General features: G+C 56.8%; 7 protein-coding genes across 7 annotated transcripts; 4 read left to right on the forward strand and 3 right to left on the reverse strand.

Annotated features, from left to right (window-relative positions):
• Nucleotides 1-151: 151 nt before the first annotated feature.
• Nucleotides 152-977, reverse strand: LTHEOB_2709 (Ubiquinone biosynthesis protein; the record flags this gene model as incomplete). Its single annotated transcript, XM_035511551.1, has 2 exons — nt 152-685; nt 744-977. 2 exons carry the CDS (start codon nt 975-977, stop codon nt 152-154), a joined length of 768 nt encoding a protein of 255 aa, XP_035363435.1.
• Nucleotides 978-1,568: 591 nt separating this feature from the next.
• LTHEOB_2710 (RNA polymerase ii transcription elongation factor) lies at nt 1,569-3,301 on the forward strand (the record flags this gene model as incomplete). The annotated part of the gene is made up of 3 exons (XM_035511553.1): nt 1,569-1,816; nt 1,888-2,722; nt 2,774-3,301. 3 exons carry the CDS (start codon nt 1,569-1,571, stop codon nt 3,299-3,301), a joined length of 1,611 nt encoding a protein of 536 aa, XP_035363436.1.
• A 2,037-nt stretch (nt 3,302-5,338) lies between these two features.
• LTHEOB_2711 (Zinc finger CCCH-type protein) lies at nt 5,339-9,616 on the reverse strand (the record flags this gene model as incomplete). The annotated part of the gene is made up of 7 exons (XM_035511554.1): nt 5,339-5,547; nt 5,676-7,605; nt 7,659-7,761; nt 8,172-8,664; nt 8,716-8,793; nt 8,845-9,085; nt 9,137-9,616. 7 exons carry the CDS (start codon nt 9,614-9,616, stop codon nt 5,339-5,341), a joined length of 3,534 nt encoding a protein of 1,177 aa, XP_035363437.1.
• A 1,027-nt stretch (nt 9,617-10,643) lies between these two features.
• LTHEOB_2712 (Golgi transport protein) lies at nt 10,644-12,994 on the forward strand (the record flags this gene model as incomplete). The annotated part of the gene is made up of 5 exons (XM_035511555.1): nt 10,644-10,689; nt 10,749-10,971; nt 11,049-11,431; nt 11,481-12,330; nt 12,382-12,994. 5 exons carry the CDS (start codon nt 10,644-10,646, stop codon nt 12,992-12,994), a joined length of 2,115 nt encoding a protein of 704 aa, XP_035363438.1.
• A 500-nt stretch (nt 12,995-13,494) lies between these two features.
• On the forward strand, nt 13,495-15,551 carry LTHEOB_2713 (Casc3 barentsz eif4aiii binding domain containing protein; the record flags this gene model as incomplete). The annotated part of the gene is made up of 3 exons (XM_035511556.1): nt 13,495-14,078; nt 14,144-14,448; nt 14,731-15,551. 3 exons carry the CDS (start codon nt 13,495-13,497, stop codon nt 15,549-15,551), a joined length of 1,710 nt encoding a protein of 569 aa, XP_035363439.1.
• A 1,826-nt stretch (nt 15,552-17,377) lies between these two features.
• LTHEOB_2714 (Oxysterol binding protein) lies at nt 17,378-20,511 on the forward strand (the record flags this gene model as incomplete). The annotated part of the gene is made up of 2 exons (XM_035511557.1): nt 17,378-17,413; nt 17,485-20,511. 2 exons carry the CDS (start codon nt 17,378-17,380, stop codon nt 20,509-20,511), a joined length of 3,063 nt encoding a protein of 1,020 aa, XP_035363440.1.
• Nucleotides 20,512-21,206: 695 nt separating this feature from the next.
• On the reverse strand, nt 21,207-23,379 carry LTHEOB_2715 (Glucose-methanol-choline oxidoreductase; the record flags this gene model as incomplete). The annotated part of the gene is made up of 5 exons (XM_035511558.1): nt 21,207-21,253; nt 21,320-21,824; nt 21,901-22,786; nt 22,843-22,872; nt 22,934-23,379. The coding sequence occupies 5 exons, from the start codon at nt 23,377-23,379 to the stop codon at nt 21,207-21,209; spliced, it is 1,914 nt and encodes a 637-aa protein (XP_035363441.1).
• Nucleotides 23,380-27,992: the final 4,613 nt, after the last annotated feature.

Here is a 27,992-nt window from a genome sequence, read left to right on the forward strand (position 1 = left end):
AATCATATTGTTATTCTTGCGCTCAGCGCTAATGGGGGAGAGGAGTTGGATCTAGCTAGACTCCTTAGCATGGCCCGTATAGGCCAAAATTCTACACTTTGATAATACATATGGTGGAATGACTCCTTTTCGCAGGCGGAACCTCAACGTCTCAGACACGCTCTGATACCCAAATAGCAGCCCTGCATCCTCCACGGATGACGTTGGTAAGCAGCTCGTATGGCCTAGCCTCCTTTGCATCGTTTTCAACCGCATGATCCAGATGCTCTAGCTCCTCATCACGAATCCGGCGCAGGTCCTGTAGCAGTACCTGCAAATCCGGGCTTAGCTGCTCGCCCTTTGCAGTCAACTGTTTTTCCCATTCCAGCAGCTTGGCGACCTGCTCGTTGTAATGCGAGCCAATCTCCGTCTCCACGGCCTCCGTACAAGCCATTGCGGCCTCGCGACCCATGACTCCTGTGCCCCATCCCAGAATTGTTGCTGCGGCCTTCCATACCGGGTACATGGCCGTTGGTCTTATGCGGTGTTTGGCAATGAGGTGGTTGAACTGGTGAAAGTGACCTTCCTCTTGCTCAAGCATGTGCTTCATCAACGGGCGGAGTTTGGGATGGGCTTTAATGATGGGCGGGGTCTGGGAAAGGTAAATGAGAACGGCGGCGAGCTCGCCTGCTTGGTTGACGCGCAGCTACAGCAGGAGTCAGCTCGGCTGAGATGTTTCGAAACAACATAGCGGGATGACGGACAGCGCTGTCAAGGTAGTCCTTCTGCTCCTTGCTCAATGGAGTACGCGGCTCGCCATTGCTGCGTGATGTCGATAGCAGAGCCTCATTGTCGGTGGGTGTTTGACTGATGGTAGCGGAAGAGGCGCATCTTCTGAATCGTACGACACCCGGCGCGGAGGATCTGGAGGCGGATAGAAATTGCGGGCGCAGCGCGCGAGCGGCCACGGCAACGCGAGGAGAGAAAGAAACGGACATTATGGAACTATGGTACACGGAGATGGGAAAGAAGAGCGACGGGGAAGGAACGGACGTAGTCGCGGCGGCGCGGGGGCGTGAGGCGCATCTTTGATGACATCGAAGAGGAAATGCTCTGGGCGCGCGGCCGACATCGCGCCGCCGATCGACCACAGCCGCGGCGCGCGCAAGTGGCTGCGCTGCAAGCAGGGATCCCACACGCGCGTGGTTGGTCCGAAAATTTCCCGGGGGCTGCGAAGTGGCAGGCCCAAGTTTGGCGGTGCACCTGGCACTGCGACCACGACTCTTAAACCTCGCCCTCCCTCAACCAACCTGACCCTCTCTCTCACCGCACGTCATCCTCGGCGTCCTCATCCTCCATCGCCAGGTCCATCTCGCAATCCGTCGCCTCTTTCGCCCCCGCTGTCCGAATTCCTTCTTGCCCCGTCGTCGCGCCCGCGCCAGCTCCACGCCGCCCGTCCCAGCGACTCCTGAACCGCGGACGACGCGCTCTCCACTCCGCCATCGTCTTGACGCGCCTTTCATCGCCGAATCGCGGCTGAATCACTCTTTCCATCGCCGAAAAAGCCCTTGAGCCAACTCACGAGCACCATGTCTGACGACGGCCTTGATCTCGATGCTGAGCTGCTCGCCCTCGCCGGCGATGAGGTGGGCAGCGATCAGGAGATGGATGACGCGAGGCACAGCCCACGTACCAGCCGCTCGCCGACCCCCCGTTCCTCACCTCAACCCTCCGATCGTCACAGCTCGCCCGAGGCGTCGCCCCCGCGTCGCAAGGTAAAGTCGCGCAAGGCCAGCGGTCGCCGCAGGAAGGATGACTCTGAGGAGGAAGGTGAAGCGTAAGTTGTGGCCTCTTGTTCAACCTCCTGGTTGTCATGCGCCATCGAGCCTGTGCGCTAACATTTCGCAGCTCTTCCGCTCCTGGTTCCCCCGACTCTCTGGGCTCTGGCGCCATGGAAGAGTCTGACTCCGACGCCGCCGTCGACGCTTTCAAAGAAGACAGCAACCCCTACCCTGTCGAGGGCAAGTTCACCTCATGGGAGGACAAGAACCGGATCATGGGCTTGTCGGAAGTCGAGCGCGAGTCCATTCTCGCTGAGCGCGCCCAGGAGATTGAGCGTCGGAATCAGGATCTCAACCTCAAGCGCTTGTTGCAGAACCGCCAGGCCAAGGAAGAGAAGAAGCGCAAGGCGGGAGCCGCTGATCTGGATGATGACGAGCGGAAGAACAGCCGGCCGAAGACCAAGGCTGTGAACGAGTCATTGGAGAACTACAAAGCCGAAAGAGCGCGGAGGAATGATCAGCGTAACCGTCGGACCCGCGATCGTCGTTCTCCATCTGCCGAGAGCGACAGGATGCAGTCCGACGTCGATGCGGAGGGCGAGAGCGACGTTGAGTGGGATGCGCGCAAGAAGTCGCCAGCCAAGGAGGAGCCACCCGCTGAGCTCAAGGACTTCGAGCGCGTGAGGGTCGGACGGAGCAACTTTGCCAAGGTCTGTTTCTACCCAGGCTTTGAGGACCACCTCATTGGCTGTTTCGCTCGTGTCAGCATCGGCATGGACAAGAACACCGGCCAGGGCGTTTACCGGATGTGCCAAATCAAGGGCTTCACTGAGGGTACGCCGTACGCGATGCAGGGTTCTAACAACAAGCCGGTCAAGACGGACTTGTACGTGCTTGTGGCGCACGGCAAGGCTGAGAAGGAATGGCCTTTCGTCATGTGCTCGGACTCCAAGTTCTCCGAGGTAAGACAATTCGCTCACCCAATGCTTTGACAAGTACTGACGTCATTGTAGTCCGAGTTCAACAGGTGGAAGAGTGTGTGCGAAAGCGAGGGAGTCAGGATCCCAACTCAAAGCAAGCTCAACAGAAACCTCCAGAGGATCCACGAGCTATTGGATAAGCGTTGGTCCGAAGAGGATATCGCCGAGAAGCTCAAACGCCAGAACAAATACGCCCCCGAGAAGGCGAAGACCGGCTTCAGCACCCAGTCCGATCGCCATCAGAAGCTCCAGACATTGAACAAGAGCATCCGCGTCAACAACGCCACTCAAGTCCGCCAAGCCCTCATCGCCGAACGTACCGCGAAGGCCCAGGCCAAGGAAAAGGCTCGTCTGCGCAGGGCCGAGGAAGAGGCAAAGAGGAAGGCTGCCGAAGAGGACGCGCTATTCAATGGCGGCAGCGACATCAGCCGGACCGGAACGCCTTCGGAGCAGCCCAAGAAACCCAAGGTCGAGCGCAAGGGCATTCCCACTTTCACCAAGAAGGCTATGGACGATGAGCTCATCGGATCTATGGACCTTGGCATCGATATCGAAATCTGAGATTCAGCTATAAACGGCCTGTTTGCATGACCCTAACCTTTCTTCTTCCCCTTCATTTCTTCCCCTTTTCTTTGGGACTTTGGCATGGATAAGCGATGGGACATCGGTGGGGGTATTTGGCGTTTTGGGATGGCTTTGCAACGGGAGAAAAGTAGGAGTTTTGATCCGCACATGCGAGGGCGACGCGGATAGTTTTGATGAGTGCGGATGGTGGTTGGTGGCGGTGATTACCACACTGGCAAATTCTCGGTCGTCACGGGCATACATTTAGGGGAGGATCGGAGGGAGCCAGGCCTGAGCTTGCCGACCCATCACGCTCACTTGAGAAGCTTGGGAACAAGGAAGTCTCTCGATTGAATGCGTGGCTAGCTGTCACGACGAGGGTTGGTCTCGATGGGGATGTCTGAAAGGGCTGTATGCTATGCTATGCCATGCTGTGCTATGGTCTCCTTTTGAGGAAATAGAACGGGAGGTTCTTGATAGCATTCCCACATCTTGACGCCTTTTTCTTCTGATTTGAAGGAAAGTAGACGTGAGTCGAGCAGACGAAAAATGGAGAACCTATCAGAGCGACGCATTTCTTTCCCAATGTGCGTGCAACTTGACAACTGGAGAAAAAAAAATTCTTGGGCGTAGTGAGTTTTCAAATGGCAAAATGCACCAGGGCGTTGAATCCAACAACCCACCAAAATTTATGACATGATAGGTCTGCGTAGAATAATATTTGTGAGTTGCACCTGCCTGCATCCAACAACCATATCCAAAGCAAGGTGTCACTACCTCCTTCAATTCAACACTTTTTCAAGCATTCGATGGCTTTACATAAATTAGCGGCGTAGGGAACAGACTACAGTTGCTGTATCATAGATGAACTTTGAATAGACTCAAACTCGAGAAATCATCATTCACACACAATTTCTGTTGCAAATTAATCACGGATACATTGTCCAAGGGTTATTGAAGATAAAAGTACCTCTTGATTTTTGTAGCTAGATACGCCATTTCCCCATTGTAAGAGACACGGCCGCCCGCCATCGAAATACCAGCTGTCTGAACATTGGTGACCGATGGTAATATTACAGACAATTTACTGCACAACGTGAGCTCCCTTGTCTTTGCCCCTTTTGTCCTTCTTTTCTCTCTTCTTTTTTGCGTGAGCTCTGTTAGCGGCTATGCCTCCATTCACATCGCAACCTGCGTAACGAGGGAAGTAGAAAGAGAGGATGGAGAAAAAGGGGAGGGAGGGAGTCAAGCAGGGAAGAAACAATAAGTGACAAGACAGAACAGACGCTCGCACGTTCAACCAACACAATGCACACACGCAGTACAAACGTAATGCAGAACACGACCGTTGCAAGAAGACCAAAAGACGGAAAACAGATGGTAAGAAAATGATGAACCATGCAGGAAACATCAGGTGAGAAGCAAGGTCAAGGAGGATGGAGAAGTGCAGATAAACGTAAGTGAGCAGAAAGGGAGATCCCATCGATTAATAGCGGAAAGGCCAAAAGAAAAAGCAGAACCCGCTGGATATCATCCGTTAAAGTAATAATTGAATCCGCATCCTTTTCACAACCCAGTATAACCCCGGTCCGATCTAGTTAAATTCCCTCCGGATAGTGTTCGTAACCGACTTTCCATGCTTTTTCAATGAAAAGATGTCATCCCATACTTCGAATGCTCCGTCGAAATAGCCGTGGAGGATGAAAAAGAAGTGCTGATGAGAAGTGTACTTGAGACACCCAAAAGCAAAGCAGGAGGTCTCCCCAGCCTCCCTGGAAAAAGCAAGAAGATGGGAGGGAGAATGCTGTTGTACATAATGTGGAAGAAAACAGGCAAAAGAGTTTCGTTCGTCCACCATCGCCGGGAATGTTTGGATAGAGAAGAAATAGTCGTAGCAAAAGGCGGTGCGATCAAGCACAGACCTAGAGCTGCATTTCGTATCGGCGGAAGGGTTTCGTGATCGAGACGAAGACCGGATACTGCTCGCGCGTCGACAGGCGAAAAGAAAGAGGGTGAAGGCATGGACAGAGCGCCTTAGTCATCCATGATGCCGGCTCCGAGATCGCCACCGTTCGCATCTCTGTCCATGTACCTTTTTCCCTTCTTCCTTTTCTTTTTCTTTCCTCCACCACCACCCTGAGGCAGTGACGTCATGCTCTTCGGGGCAGTAGGAGCGGTAGGAGGTGGTGAGGCAGTGGCAGTGGGAGGCTTGGTAGAGGCAGGAGAGGAAGAGTGTACAGGACCTGTGAGAAATCCCGTGTCAAAGTAGCCGCCTTTTGAGAAAGTAGAAACGGAGGAGGATAAAGGGAAGAAAAAGCTTACTCCTCGCAGGAAAAATGGGGGTTGGGACATCATTCATGCAAAAACGTACACTTGTCTCCCTTCATGCACTTTCCCTCCTTCCAGAACTTGCATGGAACCACGAATTGCGGTGGTTGGTAATCCGGGTTGTTCTTGTTCTTCCACTTCTTGTTGCGGCGGTTGCTGCCCCAGCCGCGCTCGCCTCCGTGGTCGTCGTTGCCGCGCTGGCGCTTGCTGCGTTCCTCTTGGAACATCTCCGACTGCGATGGTAGGGGTTGGTGGGGGTGTTGCTGTTGTGCCTGTTGATTTGGCAAAGGCATGCCGAAGGCCGGGACAGCAGGAGGTGCACCGCCATTGCCAACACTCTGGAGAATCGCTGCAAGGTCGAAACCAGAGCCACCGCCAGGGTTTGCATTCATGCTCGGGAATGGAGCAGGCGGGGCCTGCTGCGGGGGCTGCGGGGGTTGCGGGGCTTGTTGTGACTGCCCATTGAGATTGTTGAGGCTGGCAAGGATGGCTTGGATATCGACGGCCGGTGCGGCGGGAGCAGGCGCCTGGGGCTGCGACACCTGCGGCGGCGGCTGCTGCTGCTGGGGCATGAACATCGAGAAGGTCTTTTCAAGCTCGCTGGTCTGGGGCGCAGGCTGGGGTAGCTGCGGTGGTTGCGGCGGTGTCGGTGCCTGTTGCTGTTGAGTTCGACTAAGAATCGACATGATGCTGCTTAGGTCGGGCATTGGAATGTCTGCGGGGGCAGCGGGTTGTGGAGTAGGGTCGTAGCGCGGAGCGCGCCGTGTGTAAGGCGAATCGTCGGGAGGCACACCGATAGACATGGGTGCCTTTGCGTCAGTGTGAGGTTGCTGTTCGTCCTCCGGAGGCTCACGTGGGCAAAGTGGGATATCGCCGGGTGAGGGGTAGAAGACGAGAAGGGTGTTTGCCTCGTGTTGTTCCTGAACCGCCTTCTCGGCTGAGTCGACCGGGAGGGTTCCTCCGCCATATGGCTCGTAATTGCGTTCTCGTTCGGATTCCGGAACGGTGCTAAAGTCGACAAGCGAAGGCGTGCGCCAGGGACGGAAGTCTTCCTCACTTGGGCGATCATCATCATCGTCCAAGTCCATCATGTCCTTGTGCTGCTTGAACATGCGTCCTTCGCCGCCGACGTCGGCTACGTCACGAACCATGGCTGCATCGTGGCCAAGCTCCTCCTCAGGATCGTGGGTGAAAAGACGGACAGACTCAAGTTGGTCTTTGTTTCCAATGCCGTTGTCAGCCCACTTCACCCGCAGCTTGCGGCGCTCTTCTTTCCTGAGGCGTTTCGCCTTCTCCTCTTCTGTCTCAGGCGGGCGGTTCTCCTCTGGTTTTGAGGCAGGCTGCTGCTCCTTTGGCTTGGTCAGATTAGCCATGGTCTCGGCAAAAGAAAACCTTGGTGCAGCAGGAGCAGGGGCGGCAGGTTTCTTCGGTGCTGCAGTCGTTCCAGCAGTGGGCTTCTGGACAGTGGCATTGGACCGCTTTGATGCAGACTGAAGTCCCGCGAACATGTTGGGCTTTGAGACCATCTTGGGCTTGGTTGCCGCCGATGCTGCGCCATTCGCTGAGCCAGTTGTGGTTGTAGCACCAGGCTTCTTCAACCCAGAGGCAGCGGTCTTGACACCAGCAGTGGCAGTCGACGAGGGTGCTGCTGCGGAACTTGTCTTCTTGGCTGGCTGTTGGGCGGAACTGTCACCAGGACGGGGCCGTTTGACGCCAGCGACAACCGGAGGCTGCGGTCGCGCACCCGGCTCTTTGGAAGCTTCTGCTTCCTTCTTGACCTCCACCTTCTTTTCGGATGCGCCGTTGGTAGTGGCAGCGCCAGACTTCTTCGAGTTTGTTTGAGCCCGCTCTAGGATCTTCTCCGCCTGCGGCTTGGTGCGGTCATCTCCCCTGTTGAGATAACGCTTCAAGGCGGTGTTAAGTTTGGTGCGCTCAATGTGTTCCATGGTGATGTTCTCGCTGCGAGAGAGCAACTATGGGGCAAGTCAATCATTTGTTCCATTACATTAAGATCGAGATTTATTACCTCGATTATAGCCTTAGAGAAAGAGTCGTTGTATTCATTCTCTCTAATACGGTCTGCCAAGAACTGGTATGCGAGGAACAGGAGGGGCGCGTTGCCTCCGAGTCTGTAACGGAAGGGTCAGTTGCGCACTTTTCAAGCAATTAACCGCGAGTTGCGGTAGCAGCGAATAGTATTAAAGCCTCAAAGTAGCCGCAAAGGTGAAGTGCTCCAAATCCCCGCCTGGGGTGAAGTGTGCATTGATCACAACACGCACAAGGCACGTGATCTGGCCAGGGGTCGGCCGATCGCAGACAGGGATGTCAATCACAGCTATGCCAGGTTGCATATGCAGCCTTTAGGCCTTGTCCACCGTCGCCGCAGGGCATGGAGCTTCAAAGGTGAAGCCCCAGCCGCGTCTCCCATTATGGCAGATGACGGCGCGGCAGCTTGCTTGCAGCCAAAAACTAACCCGAACAACCAGTCCAGGGTGCTGTGGTGGGGTGGGCTCGGGGGATTCAACGGGGGAAAACTTACACTCTGATCACATCTGGGTGTCCATGCTCAAGCGCGGATTTCAGGGCCATCTCCATCAAGGAACGCTGGTCCTTGACTCTGCCCTTGAGCAGCTCTATGTCTCTAGAGTTCTTCTCCTGCGCTTGCTTCAACGCCGCCGAGTCCTCTTTCCATCTGTTGCGGACGGCCTGGAGGATATCCCAGTAATCCTTTAATGCTGCTCTAATCTCATCAGCTGTAACAGGCAGGTTACGTGGCCTCCAGGTGGCCTTGATAGTGTCGTATCTCATGGCAGGAAGGGCTTCGACGGGGCGAGTGCTAGGCAAAGGTGAGGGCTCAGGCGTCTCATCATCAGAAGACTCGTAATCAGAATCATCCTCCGAAGTCTCCGTCTCACTTGAGGAATCGGAAATCTCATCCTTCACACTTGAAGGTGATCCATAAGAAACTGGTCTGGTGCGCGCAACCTTGGCGGCGGGCGTCTTGGCCTTCTTCGAAGCCTTCGCGATCTTGGCTGTAATGAAGTTAGCTGTAGAGCCTACACGGCTAGCTGGAGTGGAAATACCCCGTAATCTCTCGTCGTTGGCCGCCAGCTTCCTCAGTTCGTTGCGAGATTTGCGAGCCTGGTACTGCGGCAGCGATGCTGGAGACAAGTCAGTGGGGGCACAAGAGCTAATTGAGCATCTGAGCTTACACTTCATGATCGGCATTTCAACGGCATCATTGCCAATGTACAGGAACTCGTGCAAGCGCACCGAGTTCGTGTTTGCGGCGAGCTCATTGGCATCGATGATGTAAAACTTGCCCGACGGCTTGCCGGCAGGAGCATCAGGATACTTAGCAGGGGGTGCGGGAATGTATGCTGGCGCAGCAGCGGGCGGGGTGCTGGCTAGGGTTTGCTGCTGGCTTGCATTGTTCTGCCGCTGCTGATTCTGCTGCGAGTGAATTAGTACTGGCATATGACCTTGGTACGGAGGCGTAAGTACCTGGAAGTCGGCCACGGGGGGCGTGCTAGAACTGTAGGAGGCCTGGCGCAGAGCTTGCGGGGCAATAGTGTTGGCTTGCGCGGCCGAGTTTGCGTACATGCGCATGTTGGTGTTGTTGAAGTTGGGATGCTCAGCAGTGGCGGTGGACATTAAGGCAGGATCCAGGTTATTTGACTGGAACTGCTGCTGGTGGGCAAAAGTCTGACCGCCGTAGGGGGCGGGGCTGTTGGAGAAATCGCGGCCGCCGTAGAAGGCGCCGCTGGAGTCGAAAGTGGCAGGCATGGGCTGCTGGTGAGGCTGCTGCTGCCACTGCTGCGGCGGCGCGCCCTGCTGCTCAAAATTCCAGGCGCCGGCGTCAAAGGTCTGGTCGGCGTGGGCATTGGAGAACAAGTTATCAAATGCGTTCAGCTCGGGCCGGGCGAACATGTTGCTCTGCTGGCCGGCGTGGTGATCATCGAGATGCACGTGATTGGAGGCCATGACGGCGAGTGGCTTTGCTTGTCTTGCAGCTCCGGCGGGCGGCGCAGAGTCAGAGGCGCTCGACGCAAAGCCCGTTAATTACCCGCTTGCAGCTAGGGCGGCGATCAGCGGACAGCGCTGATTGGCCAACACTGCAGGGGCGCCGCAGACACTAGGCGCAACGCGGCGAATTTGCTGTCTCTTTTGTGCGAGCTGAACCGGCGGCGGAGAGGCCCAGGCCCCGTAAGGTGCTTGCTGCGCGTGTGCGAAGGGTGTCCCCCTGGTAGAGAGGCGCGCTGCTGGACGGCCTGCAGCGCGCGTTTGCCTTGCGTGGAGTGGTGATCAGAGAAAACGCGTGGCCGGCGACCAAATCCCGGCCCCAGCCCCCAGCACCGTCGCAGCTGTCTGCCCTGATGGCGACGCTGCGCCTGTTTCCGCCGGTCGTGCGGACGCGTGAAAGGAAGTGGCACAGGAAAAAAGCTTGCAGGCCGCGCCTCTACGACCCGCCGACAATCTGCGCAGTATGAAGATACCTGATGAGATTGGCGTCACGGCGTTGCGAGATGCTTTGCCTGAGGAGCTGGCGTCACTTCCAGCCAGCTGTCACCCCCGACCGCGCGAAAAGCCTGCTCAACCCTCCTCCAGAGCCAGTTATCTGGCGGCGCATGCAGCAATTACGCCAGCAGTCGGAAAGTTCACTATGAAGGGGTGCTTTGAAGGGAGCGGATGGAAAGTGGGCGCATAGCCATGGGCGAGGCGGAGAGGTTGTTGTGTGATGAAGGGAGGAGAGCGGCGAGCGACCGGCGAAGGCGAAATAGCTGGCTGCACGTGCTGCCCGCGCTAGCCCGTTTCGGCCCGCGGTTGCCCGCCTGGTCGCAGCCCGGAGCTGCGCCGTGGCCTCTCTCCAGCTACGTTGTCAGTCGGCAGTGCTGCCACACGCGCGTCGCGACGGTCCAGAGTGCTGCCTGTTGTTTCTTCCGCCGTCTGCGCATGAGGTAGCTCTGTTTCCCCGCGAGCGCACCGCGCACCGACTTCATTAACCAACACGATGGCGACCGCGTCCTCCCACCACAGCTTGAGGGACAGGCAAGTCGGTAAGCTCTACCGCCCTCCGCACGCGGAAAGCTTCGTCGCGAGCTAATGTTACGTGCAGCTTCAATCGAGAAGATCCTCAATTTGAACCAGACCTCCGAGCAGAACGCCGACGAGCACCACGACCCCAATGCGAACGGCCTGTTGCCAAAGTCTACCCCGATCCTGGACGCCAACGGCCAGCCGATATGGAAGGTGCTGGTGTTCGACAACTTGGGCAGAGATGTCATCAGCAGCGTCCTGCGTGTGAACGACCTGCGAAGCTGGGGAGTTACGATACACCTGTAGGTAGCCACGCTCCCCCCGCCGCGGGAAGCCTTCAAGGGTGGTGACGGGAGCTCCAACTGATGCACGCATGCAGCAACATTAACACGACGCGCCATTCGATTCCGGACGTCCCTGTCATCTATCTTGTGGAGCCGACTGCCCAGAACCTCGAGATCATTACCTCCGATCTTGCGCGAGGCCTGTATTCTCCAGCATACGTCAACTTCCTCTCCTCGATACCCCGACCCTTGCTGGAAGACTTTGCGGCAAAGACGGCCGAACATGGAACAGCAGAGCATCTTTCACAAATCTTCGACCAGTACCTCAACTTCATCGTCAGCGAACCCGACCTCTTCAGCTTAGGCATGGGCAAGGAGACATACTGGACACTGAACAGCGCGCAAGTGGCGGATGAGGTTCTGGACGCTGCTGTTGATCGCATTGTGAGCGGGCTCTTCAGCGTGGTGGTCACTACGGGTACGTTCGCAATTTCGTGCGTTGATGCTATCGAGGCTGACTGTGGCAGGCACGATCCCTATCATCCGCTGCCCGAAGGGCGGGGCTGCGGAGATGATCTCCGCCAAATTGGATCGCAAGCTTCGGGACCACATTCTGAATTCCAAGGATAACTTGTTTTCCGGTACAAGTCAAAAGATCTCCGCAACTGGCACCGCTCCTTCCTCGAGACCCGTTCTTATTATTGTGGACCGCAATGTCGATCTAATTCCCATGCTTTCACATTCCTGGACTTATCAATCCCTCGTCAATGACGTCCTTAAAATGCACCTGAACCGTATTACCGTGGAGCTACCGGCCGACGAGACGAACCCAGCCAAGGGCGTAACGAAGAAATCCTACGACTTGAACGCGACGGACTTTTTCTGGTCAAAGAATGCCGGTGCACCGTTCCCCAACGTCGCCGAGGCCATTGACACGGAATTGCAGAAGTACAAACAAGACTCGGACGAGATTACCAAGAAGACGGGCGCCGCCTCTCTGGATGACCTTCAGAACGATGCCAGTGCCTCAGTGAAACAGCTCGGTGCTGCCATCACGTTGCTGCCGGAACTGAGGGAGAGGAAGTCTCTGCTAGATATGCACATGACTATCCTGACGGCATTACTCAAGGCAATTAAGGATCGCCAGCTCGATAACTACTTCCAGCTCGAGGAAAACATAACGAAACAGACAAAGCAACAGATTCTAGACATCATCAAGGACGAGGATAAGGGGAACGAACCGTTGGACAAGCTGCGTCTTTTCATCATTTGGTTCCTGAGTACAGAGCAGGAGGTATCCCGGGCCGATCTGGATCGCTTCGATGAAGCATTACGGGCTACAGGCGCTGACACATCGTCTCTCGCCTACGTAAAAACGTGAGTGCCGCCGTGACTAGGTTTGAGACAAATGGCTGACAGATCAAATAGCGTCAGAGAGATTACGCGGATGACAATGATGTCGTCGGCGCCCGCCCAGCCAGCGCAGTCTGCATCCAGTGATCTGTTCCGCGGCTTCAGCTCCATTTCCAACCGGCTTACGGATCGCTTCAAAGATGCAGGCTTGGGCTCGAATTTCGAGAACCTTATTTCCGGTGTGAAGAACTTCCTTCCTGCGAACAAGGACCTCACTCTCACCAAGATTACGGAGTCTCTGATGGATCCGCAAAACGCGTCTTCGTCTGCGATCGCAAAGACGGAGAGCTACCTGTATTTCGATCCCCGTAGTGCGAACGCACGTGGAACGATGCCCCCTGCAAGCCAAGCGCGGAACCAGCAGGGTGGACTGAGCGGCGTTGGCCGTGGCATTGAGGCCAGTTTCGGACAGCGCAGGCAGGGCTTCAGCGAGGCCATTGTGTTCACTGTAGGCGGCGGCAGCATGGAGGAATATGGAAACTTGCAAGAATGGGCGCAGAGAACCAGCGGCACCGGCGCGCCAGGCACCGGGCCCAGGCGGCGGGTCGTATACGGCAGCACGGAGCTTGTGAACGCGGAGGACTTTATCAACAGCGAGCTGGCCAAGTTGGGTAGAGAAAGCACGTAGACAATGGCTGTTAGAAGCATCTAATGCAAGTAATGTCCAGCCAAAACGGGCGGGCGCGAAGGGCGGGTTTTGCAGGCATAGGGCGGCGTGCATGTGTAACGCGGTGAGGGCAGCGGCGTGGGCCACGGCGCGACTCGGATGTTGGGGCGCGCGGGCTGGGGTGCAGGCCGCGGCGCTCTCTTACGCTGCCAGCTCACACGGCCGCCCGCAACACGCGCCTGGACTTCTCGAAGATTCGCGTTGACCGGTCGCGCTCGGGCGTCTGGACTTCCATCGACGGCAGCTCGCATTGCGCAGGACCGCGGGGAGCAGCTTGGCCGTGCAGTCTCGTGATGAGTGCTGATGAAGTGACATTCCCCGTCGCCAGAGCTCGCTGGGCTCCCGCCATGACATGATTTGCCAAGCCTCTGCTCCGAAACGTCGACGGTGATTTCTCGACCAACGCGCAGGCAGAACACCAACCTCGCCCAACCCACCCCGCCACTCCCCCTCCACCCACCATGGCCCCTCCTCGTCGGGCCATTGTCAGACGGCGCAGGCGCGATGCTGAGGAGGCTACCGAAGATGAGCGCGGAGACTCGCAGAGCGAGGCCTCGTTCTTGACTGACGAGGATGCCGACGCCGACGCCAGCGATCTCAGCGAGAGCGAATCTGTCGCCACGAGGAACGGAGTCCAGCGGCCGCCAAACGGCCAGGCCGCAGCGCCGCCTGCTCCAGCGAGCGCCGGCCCAATGACCGACACCGAGGCCATGATGAACGGGCTGAAGATATCGCACGATGCCGACGCAGTAGACTTCGAGTCGCTGCCCGCCGAGCCCCAGGCACCGGACGCGCCTGCCCAAGACGCACCCGACGGCACCCAGCCTGCACCCGCGAAGCAGGAGACATTGGCAGAGCGCCGCCGGCGAGAACATGAGGAGTACAAGAAAAAGAGGGACGAGGACCCGGCCTTCATTCCCAACCGCGGCGCCTTCTTCATGCACGACCACCGTTCGCAAGGCGCCGGCTCCAACGGCTTCAAGCCGTACGGCAGAGGGCGAGGCCGCGGACGTGGAGTCGTCGGCGGCCCGTACTCGCCTGCAGGGTACGTCATCTCACTCTCACCGTTTTCCGACATGAAGGGACCACTTTTGCTAACTTAGGCTCCAGCATCATGGCCCGCGAGGAGGCCGCAACCAGCGCTCCCTGGACCCACGACCTGCACGAGACCCTCGAGGAGCCCGCCCCTCATCGTCAATCAAATCCGCCGGTCGATACCTCGTCAAACCAGCCCGCCAATGACTCACAATGGTCGAAGCCGCCCGCTCCCAACGCCAAGACGCCTCCGGTCAAGTCGTTCTCGTCGACAAAACTGGTGGGGAACGCCCGAGTACGACTGTTTATCCCTGGCATGCAGGCTCCCATACACTTTGCTGGCGTCCCGATCAAGGAATACACCAAACTCCCGAACCACCGTCCGCCGCTTCGTCGAGACAAGCCAGTCCGCATCTCTCTGCCCGACCAACCGCCCCGCTACATTTTCCCCGCCACAGAGCGTTCCTTTATTTTCATTCCCCGTGCATTACGTCCAAACCAGCAGGGCTTTGGCAGAGGCAGAGGGCGTTTTGGCTCGTATGGAGGCTTCTCGAGCAGAAGGACAAGTGCGTATGGAGGAAGTGTATACACCCCAAGTGTGTTGAGTCGAAGGTCATCGCTAGCAAGGGACTATCGCGCAGACGGGATCGTCTCTCCTGCAGGTTCCATCATGTCGAGGCCCCCAGGAGGACCCGTTGACAACCGGCCTGTCGTTCGTCTTCCTCCCGGAAGTCAGCCGTTCCCTGGATCTGGACCGCCCAGCCACCCACCATCTGTTCAAGGAGGAGCAACGCCCGTTGTCAACATGCCGCCACCGCCTGGAGCTCCCATGCAGCAAAGACCACCGTTCAGAGAGAGCTGGGGCGGTCCTCTGCCCATGCATCAACCAAAGCCTCAGAAGACGGTGTCTGTTGCGGGTATCGAATCACCAGCAAATCTGGCCGTTCATGCACCGCAACAGCAGGAACAACAGCCATTCCACCAACAAGTGCCGCAGCACGTCAATGGGGCGCCGCCACCTGTATATCCCTCAAACGTCTCCACAGGCACGCCTTTATCAAACATCCCGGAGCGCGGGGTCCAAGCACAGCCATTCCAGACTTTCCAGCCTGGTTATGCGCCGCAAGGGTTCGCGCCACCGACGTACTACTATCCCCCGCCAGCAGGAGCCCCGCAATACCCTGCGGGCGCGGTCGTCCCGATGTATATGCCCAACCCTCAGCAGGGTGCTTACGCAGTACCTGCCGGCTCAATGCCTGCTCCTGCCGCACCGGTAACGACTGCGCAGGGACAGATGGTGGCGCACGAACAGAATGGCATGGTGTACTACTTCGACCCGTCGCAAATCTATGCGCCGGTTGAGGGATATCCGCCAGCAAGCTACACGGTGCCTGGAATGGGCGGCATGATGACCCCCAGCCCGGATGGCTATTACTACCCACAAATGCCTCAAGGCGGGATGGTATACTATCCCACGCAATGAGACATCTGGGGTCGGCCGTAGCTTGGGTCTCTCAACAGCTCGTCGACTTCTTCTCTTCGCTTCGGGGCATCAGAAACGGTGCCCCTCTTTTAGGATCGCCTTCGACTTCTCTCATCCCGATATTCAGAAACATTCAACCCTTCTCGATTACACCTTTCACGCGACGGCGGGATGTCTTAGCTCCTAATACTCTGGACTTTTTTCGTTTATCATATACTCGCGCGGTTCCGGCCTTGATTTTCCATCTGCCTTGACCGAAGATGCCCCTTATTCTTTTCTTCTTCGTGTTTCTTCTTGGGTTCCTCCTTATGGGTTTCGGCAGCACCATGGTTTGTTTTACTTCATTCACTGCAGCTCTCAGCGTAGGGCTCAACATCTCACACTCACTCCCTTTCATTGTGTTGTACTACTGCGAAAAATGGTTCATTTGTTGCGGGTCTCGTTTTCTTGGTGCAGCGAGCGACGGAGCAAAGGCGATTGGGTTCGGCAAGTGCTAGTTGATTGATGCAGTCGCGTCTATCGTGCTTTTTTGATTTTCATTCGGTTGGCAGCCAGCATTTCATGCGTGATCAGCCATAGTCAGCTGCAGCCTTTACGACGGGTTGGGAGGCCGGATGGTGGCTTTTATGGACAATTGAGAGACCCAAGCATTCGTGCTGAATAGTTCGCCCCCCATGGCCATGATGTATTGAGCGTGCGTTCCAATGGCTGTTGAGGTCTATTATTAACACGGCCGATCATGACGATCGCGGACGCCACCAGCCACACGCTTCCGCCGCGGACAACGGCGCAACGTGCTGACGGCGCGACGCTGGCTAGCGGCGGGCGCTTGGCAGGCTTACAGAGAAAACAGCCTGCAGTGAGCTAGGGCGGTGAGGAGGAACCCGGATTTCGCCATGACGTTGCCTCTGCAAGCAGGATTTGCGAGGTCTGGCTTCGGCTGCAGACTCAGTCCCACACGGCAACCGGCAATCCGGCGCCGGGGTGTTTCCGTGCCGCAGAAGGCCGCGGGGAAGCATGCGTTCGGCCGCGGCATTTTGCCTCGAAATGGCTTCTTGCGTCGCGCATGGCGGCGGGTGATGACGAGCGAGCGACGGAGGCGTTCTCTTGGCTGCGCCCCACGGTAAGGCTGATTGATGGGCTGTCAGGCGCTGCAGGCAACCTGGCACGCTGCTTACGGCGCGTGGCTGGTGACTCCTGCGATGTGGACACGGACACAGGCGGTGTTGGAGGAAGGATGCGGCTGGGGCTGAAAACAACAGGTAGCCTCAGCCCGTAATCCCGCCGGTTCCGAATAATATCTCGTCGCCGGTGTTTCACGCGCGGAGGCTCAAAGAAACAAAAAGGCAACAGTAGCGCGTCCCCTAGCCCCGAGTCCAAGCTCCATGCCCTGAAGCTCGAGCTCGCTCACTTTCTCGTCATCCTCGCTCCCTTTCCGCCCCGACCACCGACCGACCGCGCATCCCTACCCCCCGGCCGACAGCACGACCAACCTCCCGGCGCACGCCCTCTGCCGACCTAGGACCATCTCGCCCTCCCTGCTCCCTGCCCTGATTTCTGTCTTTCAAAGCTAAAACCCCGCACCCCTACTTTCCGGGAGTCCCTGTGACACAGCGCCCGTCCTTCCACGCAGCAATTAAGCTTAAGACGATGCTCCTCGCCCATTGAGAGCCGCAATAGCAATCGCGTCACCTCACCAACCCTCGGATCCCGAAAACCTCCGTTGAGCCTCCCTTGGCTTTGTCATCTGCCATTACCACAGCTTAAGAGCTCATCCGGCCCCTTACCCCAGATTCGAGCATCCGCCAGCCGGAGAACCAGACAACATGGCGGGCATGGAGCAGCTGCAGATCCACAGCAAGGTACGCGTCCGGAGCGCGCGATACTTGGCGCCGCCCGCGGTCGATACTCTGAGATGCTAACAGCACCGCAGTCTTATCTTGTACGCTGGATCAACGTCCCCGCCGGACACTCGATCTCCTGGAGCATTCAGCCGCACAAGAAGTCCGTGAACTTCGGCATCTTCAAGCATCCGGGAACAAAGAACGGCGAGGCGCCCAATCTCCCCTCAACCGTCGCCGCCGGTATCAACGACGCTCCGCAGACCGCAGCCGGCGGCGAGACTGCCGCGGGTCGGCCCCGCGGCTCCTCCATAGGCGCGAACGGGATCGGCGCGAACGCATCACGGAACGACAGAACACTCGTGGTGGAAAAATTACAAAGTATAGGCTTGAAGCCGGTATCTTGGACAGGAAAATGCGAAGCGGATAAAGTTTCAATGGGCCGTTACGACGTGCCCCAGGGCGAAGGAGGCATGTACGGCCTGGTCTTTGACAACACCTTCTCCAAGCAGGTCTCGAAGACGGCGACCTTCGTGCTCATGACACATCCGACCAACGCCGCGCCGAAATCTGGCCATCACCTGCACTTCTCGCAAGCAGTCGGCGGCGCCAGCCCTAGTCTGCCCCCAGGAGATTTCGGCGAGTCGACCGATTCTCTGGCACAGGAGCCCATGGTCGCGGCTGATCCCCGACCCCGTTCCCGCCATGTTGCAGAGGCCACTACGCCCGGTGGCTCTCTCTTCTATACCGGCGTCCTTCTGAAGAAGAGGAGGAAAAGGAACCAAGGATATGCCCGCCGTTTCTTTTCGCTAGACTTCACTTCGTCGACGCTGTCGTACTACCAGAGCCGGAGCTCCTCGGCATTGAGAGGAGCCATTCCGCTCTCCCTTGCTGCCATTGCCGCGGACGAGAAGACGAGGGAAATCTCTGTTGACTCGGGCGCGGAAGTTTGGCATTTGAAGGCTAATAACGCGAAGGATTTTGAGGCTTGGAAGGATGCGCTGGAGCGGGCATCGAGCCAGGCAGGAAGCACCGAATCTCCTGAAGACACCACGGAAAAAGACTTCAATTGGCCGACTCCTGGCCAACCCAACTCGGAGCAAAATGACCGCGACTGGGGACGGATCGAGGCTTTGGTTGGACGTGTTTCCGGAATCCGTGATGCTGTGAGGAGATTGGCTAAGGATACTGATCCGAAGAATTCCTCGACCGCACCATCGGGTGCGAGCAGCATCAAAGGTGGAATCAGCGATGTCACGAGCCCAGCCGAGTCGGCAGACTCCGGGGACTACTTCAAACCCCAAGATGACGACGCCCGCTCGGAGAAGAAGTCTTCGGCATTCTGGAAGAGGAAGCCCAGCGCCTCGGCGGGCAGCGTTCACCGTAAGAGTATCACCTCGCAAATCGCACCTGCTTCTCCGCCATCAGTCCCGCCGGTACCGCCGATCCCCACTACGCCTGGATCGAACTTGACTGTCCCCAAAGTTCGTGCGAATGGTTCTGGGGTCTCAGACGAGAACATACATGAAAATGTTCTGGCCATCCTTCGCGATCTGGATTATGTTGTGTCGGAGTCTGCTAGCCTGCTGACACAGAGCCGGCTCAGGCGCGCACCCACCGGATCACACGCCGAATCTAGGAGGAGTATTGATTCTGTATCTGAAGATGAATTCTTTGATGCTACTGGCGGAGATGAGGATGATCATGCGCAATCTAAACTGCTCACCATCCGCCGGGACAGCAACGATGATACGGGAGACAAGAACGAAGAGGTCTCTGACGGTGAGTCTGAGGCCAGCAGTGAAGGCGAAGGCACCGGAGCATTCAACCGCGCGAGTCTTGAGGGATTGCCTGGTCTCTTCCCACCTAAGCCGAAATCTCTTACTCCACTGCCTCTCGACAAAGTGCAACGCCGCACGACAATCGCTGCGCCCAAGGTTGCTCCTCCCAGTTTGATCGCCTTCCTCCGCAAGAATGTCGGAAAGGATCTCTCCACCATCGCAATGCCGGTTTCTGCAAACGAGCCTACCAGTTTGTTGCAGCGTGTTGCCGAACAGATGGAGTACTCGGAGCTCATCGACGCTGCCGTCAACGCACCTGCCGAGGATGGCTCACGCATTCTGTACATCATGGCTTTCGCCATCTCTTCATTCTCCAACGCCCGTGTTAAGGAGCGCGCCATCCGCAAGCCCTTCAACCCGATGTTGGGTGAAACGTTCGAGCTCGTCCGCGAGGACAAGGGATTCCGCTTCCTTGCCGAGAAGGTCTCGCACCGGCCGGTGCGCATGGCCTGCCAGGCAGAGGCGAAGGAGTGGACGTTCCTGCAGTCGCCCATGCCGGTGCAGAAGTTCTGGGGCAAGTCGGCGGAGCTGAACACTGACGGACGCGCGCGCGTCTTCCTGCACAACCCCAACCCGAACAACCAGGGCGAGCACTACAGCTGGACGGTGGCGACGTCGTTCCTGCGCAACATCATCGCGGGCGAGAAGTACGTGGAGCCGGTGGGCACGATGACGGTGGTCAACGAGACAACGGGGGCCAAGGCCATCGCGACGTTCAAAGCCGGCGGCATGTTCGCGGGCCGCAGCGAGGAGGTGACGGTTCAGGCTTTCGCGCCGCCGGACCAGGGCGGCGCGCAGCTGTCGCTGGGCCTCGCAGGCAAGTGGACGGCCGAGCTGCACTTTACGCGCGACGGCGCAGACACCAAGCAGACGGCGTGGAAGGCCGGCGGGCTCGTCGACCAGGCGGAGAAGCGCTACGGTTTTACTACCTTCGCCGCCGGCCTCAACGAGATCACGGCTGTGGAGGAGGGCAAGATCGCGCCTACTGACAGCCGTCTGCGCCAGGACCAGCGCGCTGTTGAGGAGGGCGATCTCGATCGCGCGGAGGCGGTTAAGGCGAAGCTGGAGGAGCGCCAGAGGCAGCGTCGTCGCGTCATGGAGGAGCATGGCCAGCAGTGGAGCCCGAGGTGGTTCGTGAAGGTGGCGGGCGGTGAAGGTGCGGCTGAGGATGGTAGCGGCGGCGAGGAGGAGTGGAGGTTGAAGGCGGGTAAGGATGGCTACTGGGAGGAGCGTGCGGCGGGTAAGTGGACGAATGTGGTGGAGGTTTTGGATGCGTAAAGAGCACCATCCAGGAGGTTCTAGGGTGTATTATATGACGGGGAGGGGAGGATACGAGGGTATGGGATGATGGTGTGTGGGAGGGTGGGTTGCTTCTTCTCTTTCTTCTTTTGTTGGATCAGAGGAGCTGTGTAGGGGGTTTTAGATACCATAGAGTTTGCTGTAGTCCTTTGTCGAACCTTATTCTTGTTCATCATCATTGTTGCCACGTTGCATCATACCACCTCTTTAGAACTTGATGAGTTTAATCAGAGCAGCAGTGTGACAGTTGATCAACTCGTACTGTTTAACAGGCGATTGTGTCTTGTGTTTCTTTTTGCAGACCTGAGAAAAGTTGTAATATGTCGTACGGTCTCATAGGTGCATCAACTCCTCAGTCCAGATGTCTCGCACTACTTAGTATACAGGAAGACCAGCTTTAGGGTGTCGTAGATCAAGATGAGATGCGAGGAGTAAATAGAGGCGAACTTTTTGGAGAAGTCTTCCTGTAACAATCGTGCAGTGTCTCGAGCATTTTACCAACATAACTTGTAAACTATATACACGCGATGCCTCTCAAGTCTCAAGCTAATTAGGAAGAACAATGACTATCCCGCTGAGCAAACAAGGCCCCCCATCTGATCTCCGCTCAATCAAAAGGCAAAATTATCCTGAAATTAAGATTACGAAGTACACCTCCGGGGAATTACATACGTTTACGCTCCGTTGATGATATCAGCAGCGATCTTCTCCGCAATCATATCTGCAAAAGCTCGTCAGTCACAGATTCCAGAAGCATCACCGCATTAGAGGCAAGGAAAAAACATACAAACAGTACTCTGCGGATGTCCCGGCGGCAGCGTCGGGAAGCTACTCGCATCCACGACCCTCAACCCCTCCACACCATACACGCGGGCCTTCGAATCCAGCACCGCGCCCTCATCATCCTCGGCGCCCATCTTACACGTGCACGACGCGTGCCACACGGTCGTCAGGCTCTTCTTGATCTGCGCGAGTATCTCGTCGTCCGTGCTGACGGCGTCAGTGCCCGGGTAGAATTCGTCGCCGATGACGACGCTCGCCATGGCGTCCGACGCCCAGATCTCGCGCATGCGCTTGTACATGGCGACGGCGAGCTCGATGTCGGAGGTTGTCGTCAGCCAGTTCGGGTTGACGAGCGGCAGGTCGGAAGTCGAGGCGGAGGACAGGGTGACGTTGCCGCGCGAGGTGGGCGCGACGATGGCGCCGAGGATGGTGGCGTGTTGGGCGGTTTGCGCGGCGACGTCGGCGACCGGGTTGAGGAAGTTTTCGATGTAGGCGTTTATGGTGAGCCACTGTTGCCCGGGGTTAGTCGGTGCCTGTCCTTGCTTTTCGGGGGTGTTTGGGGGGAAGTGTTGTTCAACTACGTACCTCCGCCTCGGGCCAGTCGTCAGTGAACTGTGCCAGCTGCGCCTTGGCCTCGTCGGAGAAGCCGTCGGCGTAGCCGTCAACCTGCGACAGCTTCTCCCAGCCGAGGAACTCGACGACGTTGGAGGCCAGCTCGCCCGTCTGGGTGGCTATGTAGTCGGCGAGGCGCGTGGCGGCGTACAGCGGGTCGCGGATGACGCGGTTCAGTGTCGTCAGGCCGACCTCGTACGACGGGCCGAACATGATGTGGTCCCACATGTTCTGGCCAACGCCGGGGAGGTCCTTGACGACGTCGATGCCGAAGCTTTGGAGATGCGCGGCGGGGCCGACGCCCGACACCATGAGCAGCTGCGGCGACTGGAAGGCGCCGGCCGACACGATGACTTCTTTGGTTGCGTTGAGCGTGTACGTCACGCCTGCCGTCTCGACCTGGACGCCCGTGGCTTTCTTGGAGGAGTCGAAGATGATTTTCTTGGCCAGGGTGCGCAGGTAAACCTTGAGGTTGCTGTTGGACGCGGCGCTGGTGATGAACTGGTCGGAGCCGCTGCGCGTCGCGTCGGTGGGCCGGATCGTTGTCGACAGCCACTGCTTGCCCAGCAGGCTGCCGCTGTTGAAGTCGGTGATGGTCTTGATGCCGACGGCCTCCATGCCCTTCTCCAGCCACGTCGCCGCCGCGCTGACGAAGTTGGAGTAGCCGACCTGCACGGGGCCAGAGGTGCTGGCGGCGAAGGCGTCGGCGTTGTAGGACGTCGTAACGTTGGAGCCGCGCTTGGCGTCGTCGGGCGCGGTGAAGGTGAAGCTGTTTTGGAAGTGTGACTGCGTGTTCGCCCAGCTCCAGCTGTCGTCGCCGAGGAGTTCAGCCCATTCGTCGTAGCACTGCTGTGTTCCTCTGCGATCCCTTTAGCATCGGTGCTTATTTTTGTACTTCGGGATGGGGGGGCTTACCTCTGGTAAATCATGAAATTCAACGCCGAGCTGTTCCCACCCGTCAGCACCTGCAGTCAACCCAAACACTTCAACCCACAACTTAACCTACCTCCCACCAAGACACTTCCCGCGCGCATAATGAAACGTCCTCCCATCCGCGCCCGCCTGCGGCTCCGTCTCAAACTTCCAGTCGACGAGCGACACGGCATCCGACATGTCCATCCCGATGTTGAACACGTCGCCCGCCGGCGCCGTCGTCAGCAGCGGCTTCGAGATCTGGTAGTAGCCGCCCGCCTCGACGACGGCCACCGTGTGGCCCGCCTCGGCCAGCCGCACCCCGACCACGTTGCCCGCCGTCCCGCCCCCGACTACGACGTAGTCGAACGATGCGGTTACGCCGGCGGCGCCTGCGATAGTGCCGAGCGTCGTGTCGACGAAGCCCGCGCCGCCGATGATGGTGCCGAGGAGGTCGGTTAGGGGGCCGAGGACTTGCGGGGCGGCGAGGGCGGCCGGGGTGAAGAGGGGGAGGAGGGGGAGGGCGTGGGGGCGGCGCATGGTGGGCGGTGGTTAGGAGGGACTGGGAAGAGTGGTGTCAGATGAATGGGAATGAAGGGTCAGAACGAGATGCTCAGAGAGAGCAGCAGGGAATGAAAGCAAACGCTGCCTGAAGAAATCAGAACGCGGATGCAGACTGGATATATATGAATTTCAAGGTCAGCACCGCGGTTTTGGAGGCACATGAAGTACCGCCGGAGTCAGCTGGGCAAAGGTCAGCCTCGGTGAAGTCATGCAAACTCGCCATTGGTCGTTCCACCACAAGCCGTTCGCCAAACCTAATTATGGAGGGCTACCATGGTGGGGAAGACGATCTAGAGTTATTGTTTTGCGAGGAGCACGGGACGGAGATGGCCTAACCGGATCGGGGTCGCGGGTATATCGAGTGTTGCCGACTCAGGCTTAGTTCCCGCTGATGAACGCGACTAGCGGAGGATGGGCCGGCCCAGGTTGATCAAGATGGAGCTTAGCGCCAGCCCAAGCTGGTTTCAGGACACGAATGGGTGCAGAAAGTCGCCGTTGAATGGCAACGAGGATACTCCATTCAGCCGTTGTCCCGCTGACGAAACTTTCGCGTGGCGTATTGTCGAGAGCGTTGCGGCCGAAAGTCATTCTCGAGCTTCCCTTGACCTCGCCCTTCCCTGAGGATCTATATCTTCACTAGGAACGTTAGCATCTATAAGGGCAACTTAATGCTCATTTCCTTTGCATTCAGCACTTCGAATGCATTTAGCTGTGTTGGTGAGCCTGTGAGGATTTAGGAATTAACCCAAGAGACTGCTTGGTCGGAGTGGCAGTCCGGGCCGACCTTCCAAGCAATTTGGTGGGGCTCAATTTTTACAGCTGCCTTTTACCCGAAGGCGTTTGTGATCTGGGGTCTACGTAATCCTCATAGAAATCCAAAGACATTGTACTTTTACGAGTCATGGAGGAAACGACAAAGACACTTTAACAAATTGTTTAAAGGAATGAACTTCAAGGTTGGAGGCTATGAATGCGCAAACAATGTGCATCTGCTGCATGGGAAGAGCAACAGAAACGTTAGAATAGACTCCTCACAAAGTAATGCAATGCAGCCGAAATCTAGCATGAAGATGATGCTTCCCAGATCGATCCGATCTCGACCCACCGCACCACGTCACCGTACATTGCCAACACCCCTTGTCCGACAGATCGGTAATCGGCACAGCCAGCCTAGACTTCAGCTGCCACTACAATATACGAGCTTGCCAAGAACTTTTGTCAACGCCCAACCATTGCTTTTTTGTCTTCCGTTTTCCCTCTTTGTCCGGCGTCACGTCGTACCTCGTACCACCCGCCCTATTCTAGCACTCTCCCCGACTCAAACTAGACCCTCCGACCCAAACTAGACCGCTCTTGCCCCTTCCTCTACTATTCCAGCCTGCTGTCCCGCTACAACTTCCATCGCCGGCCCCCACTGCTCATCTCCACACGCAGTGGTGGTCACGTCCGCCACGACAAACGTCCACGTCGGCTTGAACACGCTTCCCATCACTGACTCGATCTCGCCACGCCCGCGGTGAGCGCGCGCGCCACATCAGGTTATCCACCGCTGTCGCCGTCGCGCTCGCGCCGCTCCGATGACGATGACGAAGGTGGTGTTCGACGACGAGTCGAGGTCGATGGCCCGCGAGCGCGCTGTTGACGGGTGAAGCCGGCCGGCGGTGGCGGCGAGCGGACTGACACGAGGAGAAGCGCCAGGAGCGGGCGGGCGGGCGGACAGGCGGGCGGTCAAGAGTGGGCGGCGGCGGCGGAGTCTTGGCGGGAGGAGGGGAGGAGCGAGGCGCGCGGTAGCGGTGGGCGACGCTAAGGACGACGAGGGCTGGCGGGGCAGCGGAGCGGCGGGCATGCTGCGGAGGCGGGGCGCGCGCTTAATGGGGGAACGGTTAGAGCTTGCCGGTTCAATATGGCAAGCCGGCGATGCAGCCGGATGCCGTTGGGCAGAAAGGCGGAGCCCAGGGCGAGGTCGTTTTGAGGTAGTAGAAGGAGTAAAGGCGGGTAGAGATAGACGAGGTCATTATACTCTAGACGGTGTGGGTAAGAGCGCCTAAAACAAAAGGACTAACCTGGAGAAGTAGATAGAGGTGCATGGCAGAAAGATGAACTTGGCAGTTCAAGAAACCTCTATCTACCTGGCTGCCTTTAAGAGAAAAGCAAAAAAAAAGTCTTTTCAGCATAGAACTCAACCCGCACACCCTGGGTGTTAAACGGCCACCCAACTTTCGGAGCCATAGCCAACCACGATGCTTTCGCACATCAGCTTTTACGCAAGCCCCGGGGAATTCACACCACGCGTGGCAGGCCGTACTAGTTGCGGGAGGCAAGGTTGAGGTCGAGCACGGATCTGAACCGAAGCCCTAACTCCGACCGAACAGCACAGGGAGACCTGATGGTTAGCCAGACGCCTCCCCTGGCACTGCCGTAGACCCACTCCGGTCACAGGTCACGAGCATGCATGCACAACGTCCAAGGAGAACTTACCAGACTTACCGTGTAATCCCGTGTCGGGATTCGAACTGTCGTTCGTGGGAAGGGAAGCCATGGCAACTTCGCAATAGACCTGCTATTTGTTAGTGCTTGATGCTGCCACCGGCTGCGCTTTTATACCCCATACCCACCCACGACCACCCTGGACACGCATGTCGGGGAGTCACCTCTGCTCACCCTACAGTCGCACTGCAGGAGGTCACCGTTGCCACCTGATGGACCGTTGACATCGCAACTCTCACCGGAAAAACTGCAAACACATGCACTTTGAGAACGAGGGGATAAAACAACCGCTGCGACTGAGCGATTCATCTAGCTCTACCTGAGAGCACCTCGCTTCTGTTGCAACTTCAGCACCAACTCGACTAGGTATCGTCACCCAGAATTTAAGCTAACAATGTCCGTCTCATGACAGACCGACATTTCAATTACTCGAGCAAGTCCCAATAGTTCAAGTCTATCTGCAGAACAGAATGTCCTTCTACCATACCCACAAGCTTACATCGCATGCCAGACTCCACGAGCCTTTCAGTTAGTTCTACTTGTTTCAAGTACCAAGGAATGTGCTTGTCTCTCGCCAAAGGACGACTTGGAGGAATGAGCTTCATTTTTAGGCTTTCTGTGCCTCTCTCTTTCAGACACTTGTCTCGTAAAGTGCCTTCACAATCCCAGACATAATTTCCTGTTGCCGTATATCCAGTGATATGTGCAGTAGAAGACCCATGGCTGGCAGAAGCTGTTTGGTTTGTGTTCCCTTCTTCTTCCAAGGGCCTCACATGTGAATATCACTAGTCTTGGATTCCGTCTGGGGAAGACCTATTCTAACGGGTGACTCACTTCGATTCTCCTTGAGAGGGTTTGAGGTGAGGTCGAATGCCTTTCTCAATGGAGCGAATATATCACTTCTCCCCCCAAGCGCCACGTAGCATCTCATAATAAAGAGAGCTAGCATACGAAGATTGATCTTGGGCTGAATTGGAAGGGGATGGCCTTGGTCAACGACAGCGCGAAAAATAGATGCCATCAACCGCTCTGCCATTTCATAGTCGCGATTGAAAAAGTAGAAGCCAGATGCAAATATCACGAGTAGGTATGCTGATTCGGGCTGCCGATCCAGTGACGGAAGCGCAAGATTGAGAACGAACCGGACCAAGTCGTCGGTGAACGCCTTGTTATAGCAGACCCAATGTCTCAACGCAGTCAATGCTTTGTAGTGACCGCACGAAGCGTCCAGATTGAAGCCTTGACACAAGTCGAAAAGAAACGTAAAGTCAGACGTTTCCTCTGGTAACACTCTCCTGCATGCGAGCTCCTGAATGAGTTCTACAACGCAGTTGGTGTAACGGTTCACCCCGTACCAACTCAACAACACTCAATATGACTCAAAGACTAACCATGGATATCAACAAGAGCCTGTTGAGCTACTACAGGCCACGTTACATAGTTAGGTTCACATATATAAATCAATCAATCCTCAGGCGAATATGCTCTTCAGCGATTCGTTCTGAATTCAACTGTGCTCAATATTGTCCTTAGATTCAAGTGTGCTTTACAGTTGGCTTGCGTTTGTAATGTGTTAACTTTCCCGTCAGGTGGAATAGCTGATTCACGTCTTTGAGTAGCATGGCTTGCGTCCGGAAAGGACCCAACGTTATGCTTTGTGGCAAGATCGTCAATGTCTAGGTCCTCTTGGACTCCAGCTGGTGAGCCATGTGGTGTCCAATATGACAATCCTGGAGGGGTCTCTATATTTCATGATTCATTACTTCATGCTACGAATGGCGTATGGCGCAGGATGCTTGTGAATGTGTAATACTTACGGTCCCTAGAAGATTCGTCTGTATCCTTTGCGGGGGTGATCCTCCACCCTAGTCGGCTCGTGAAACGTGTAAGTTTGCTTGGGTTAACAGGCTTGCCGTGGAGCTCGAATTGTGTTTTTTTGGTGGATTTTCCTATTCGCGGCGACTCGTGACTCGGATCATGGCCCAGTACTCGTTTTCTTTGATGTTTTTGTTGTTCATCCCCCATTTGGAAAAAAAAACTTCTTATATCGATTGATCCTTCAATAATCAGCAAAACTTCTAGGGCATTGCCTGTGATGAATA

This window comes from Lasiodiplodia theobromae (genome assembly GCF_012971845.1).
Source record: "Lasiodiplodia theobromae strain AM2As chromosome Unknown scaffold_7, whole genome shotgun sequence".
In the NCBI taxonomy this organism is placed as follows: domain Eukaryota; kingdom Fungi; phylum Ascomycota; class Dothideomycetes; order Botryosphaeriales; family Botryosphaeriaceae; genus Lasiodiplodia; species Lasiodiplodia theobromae.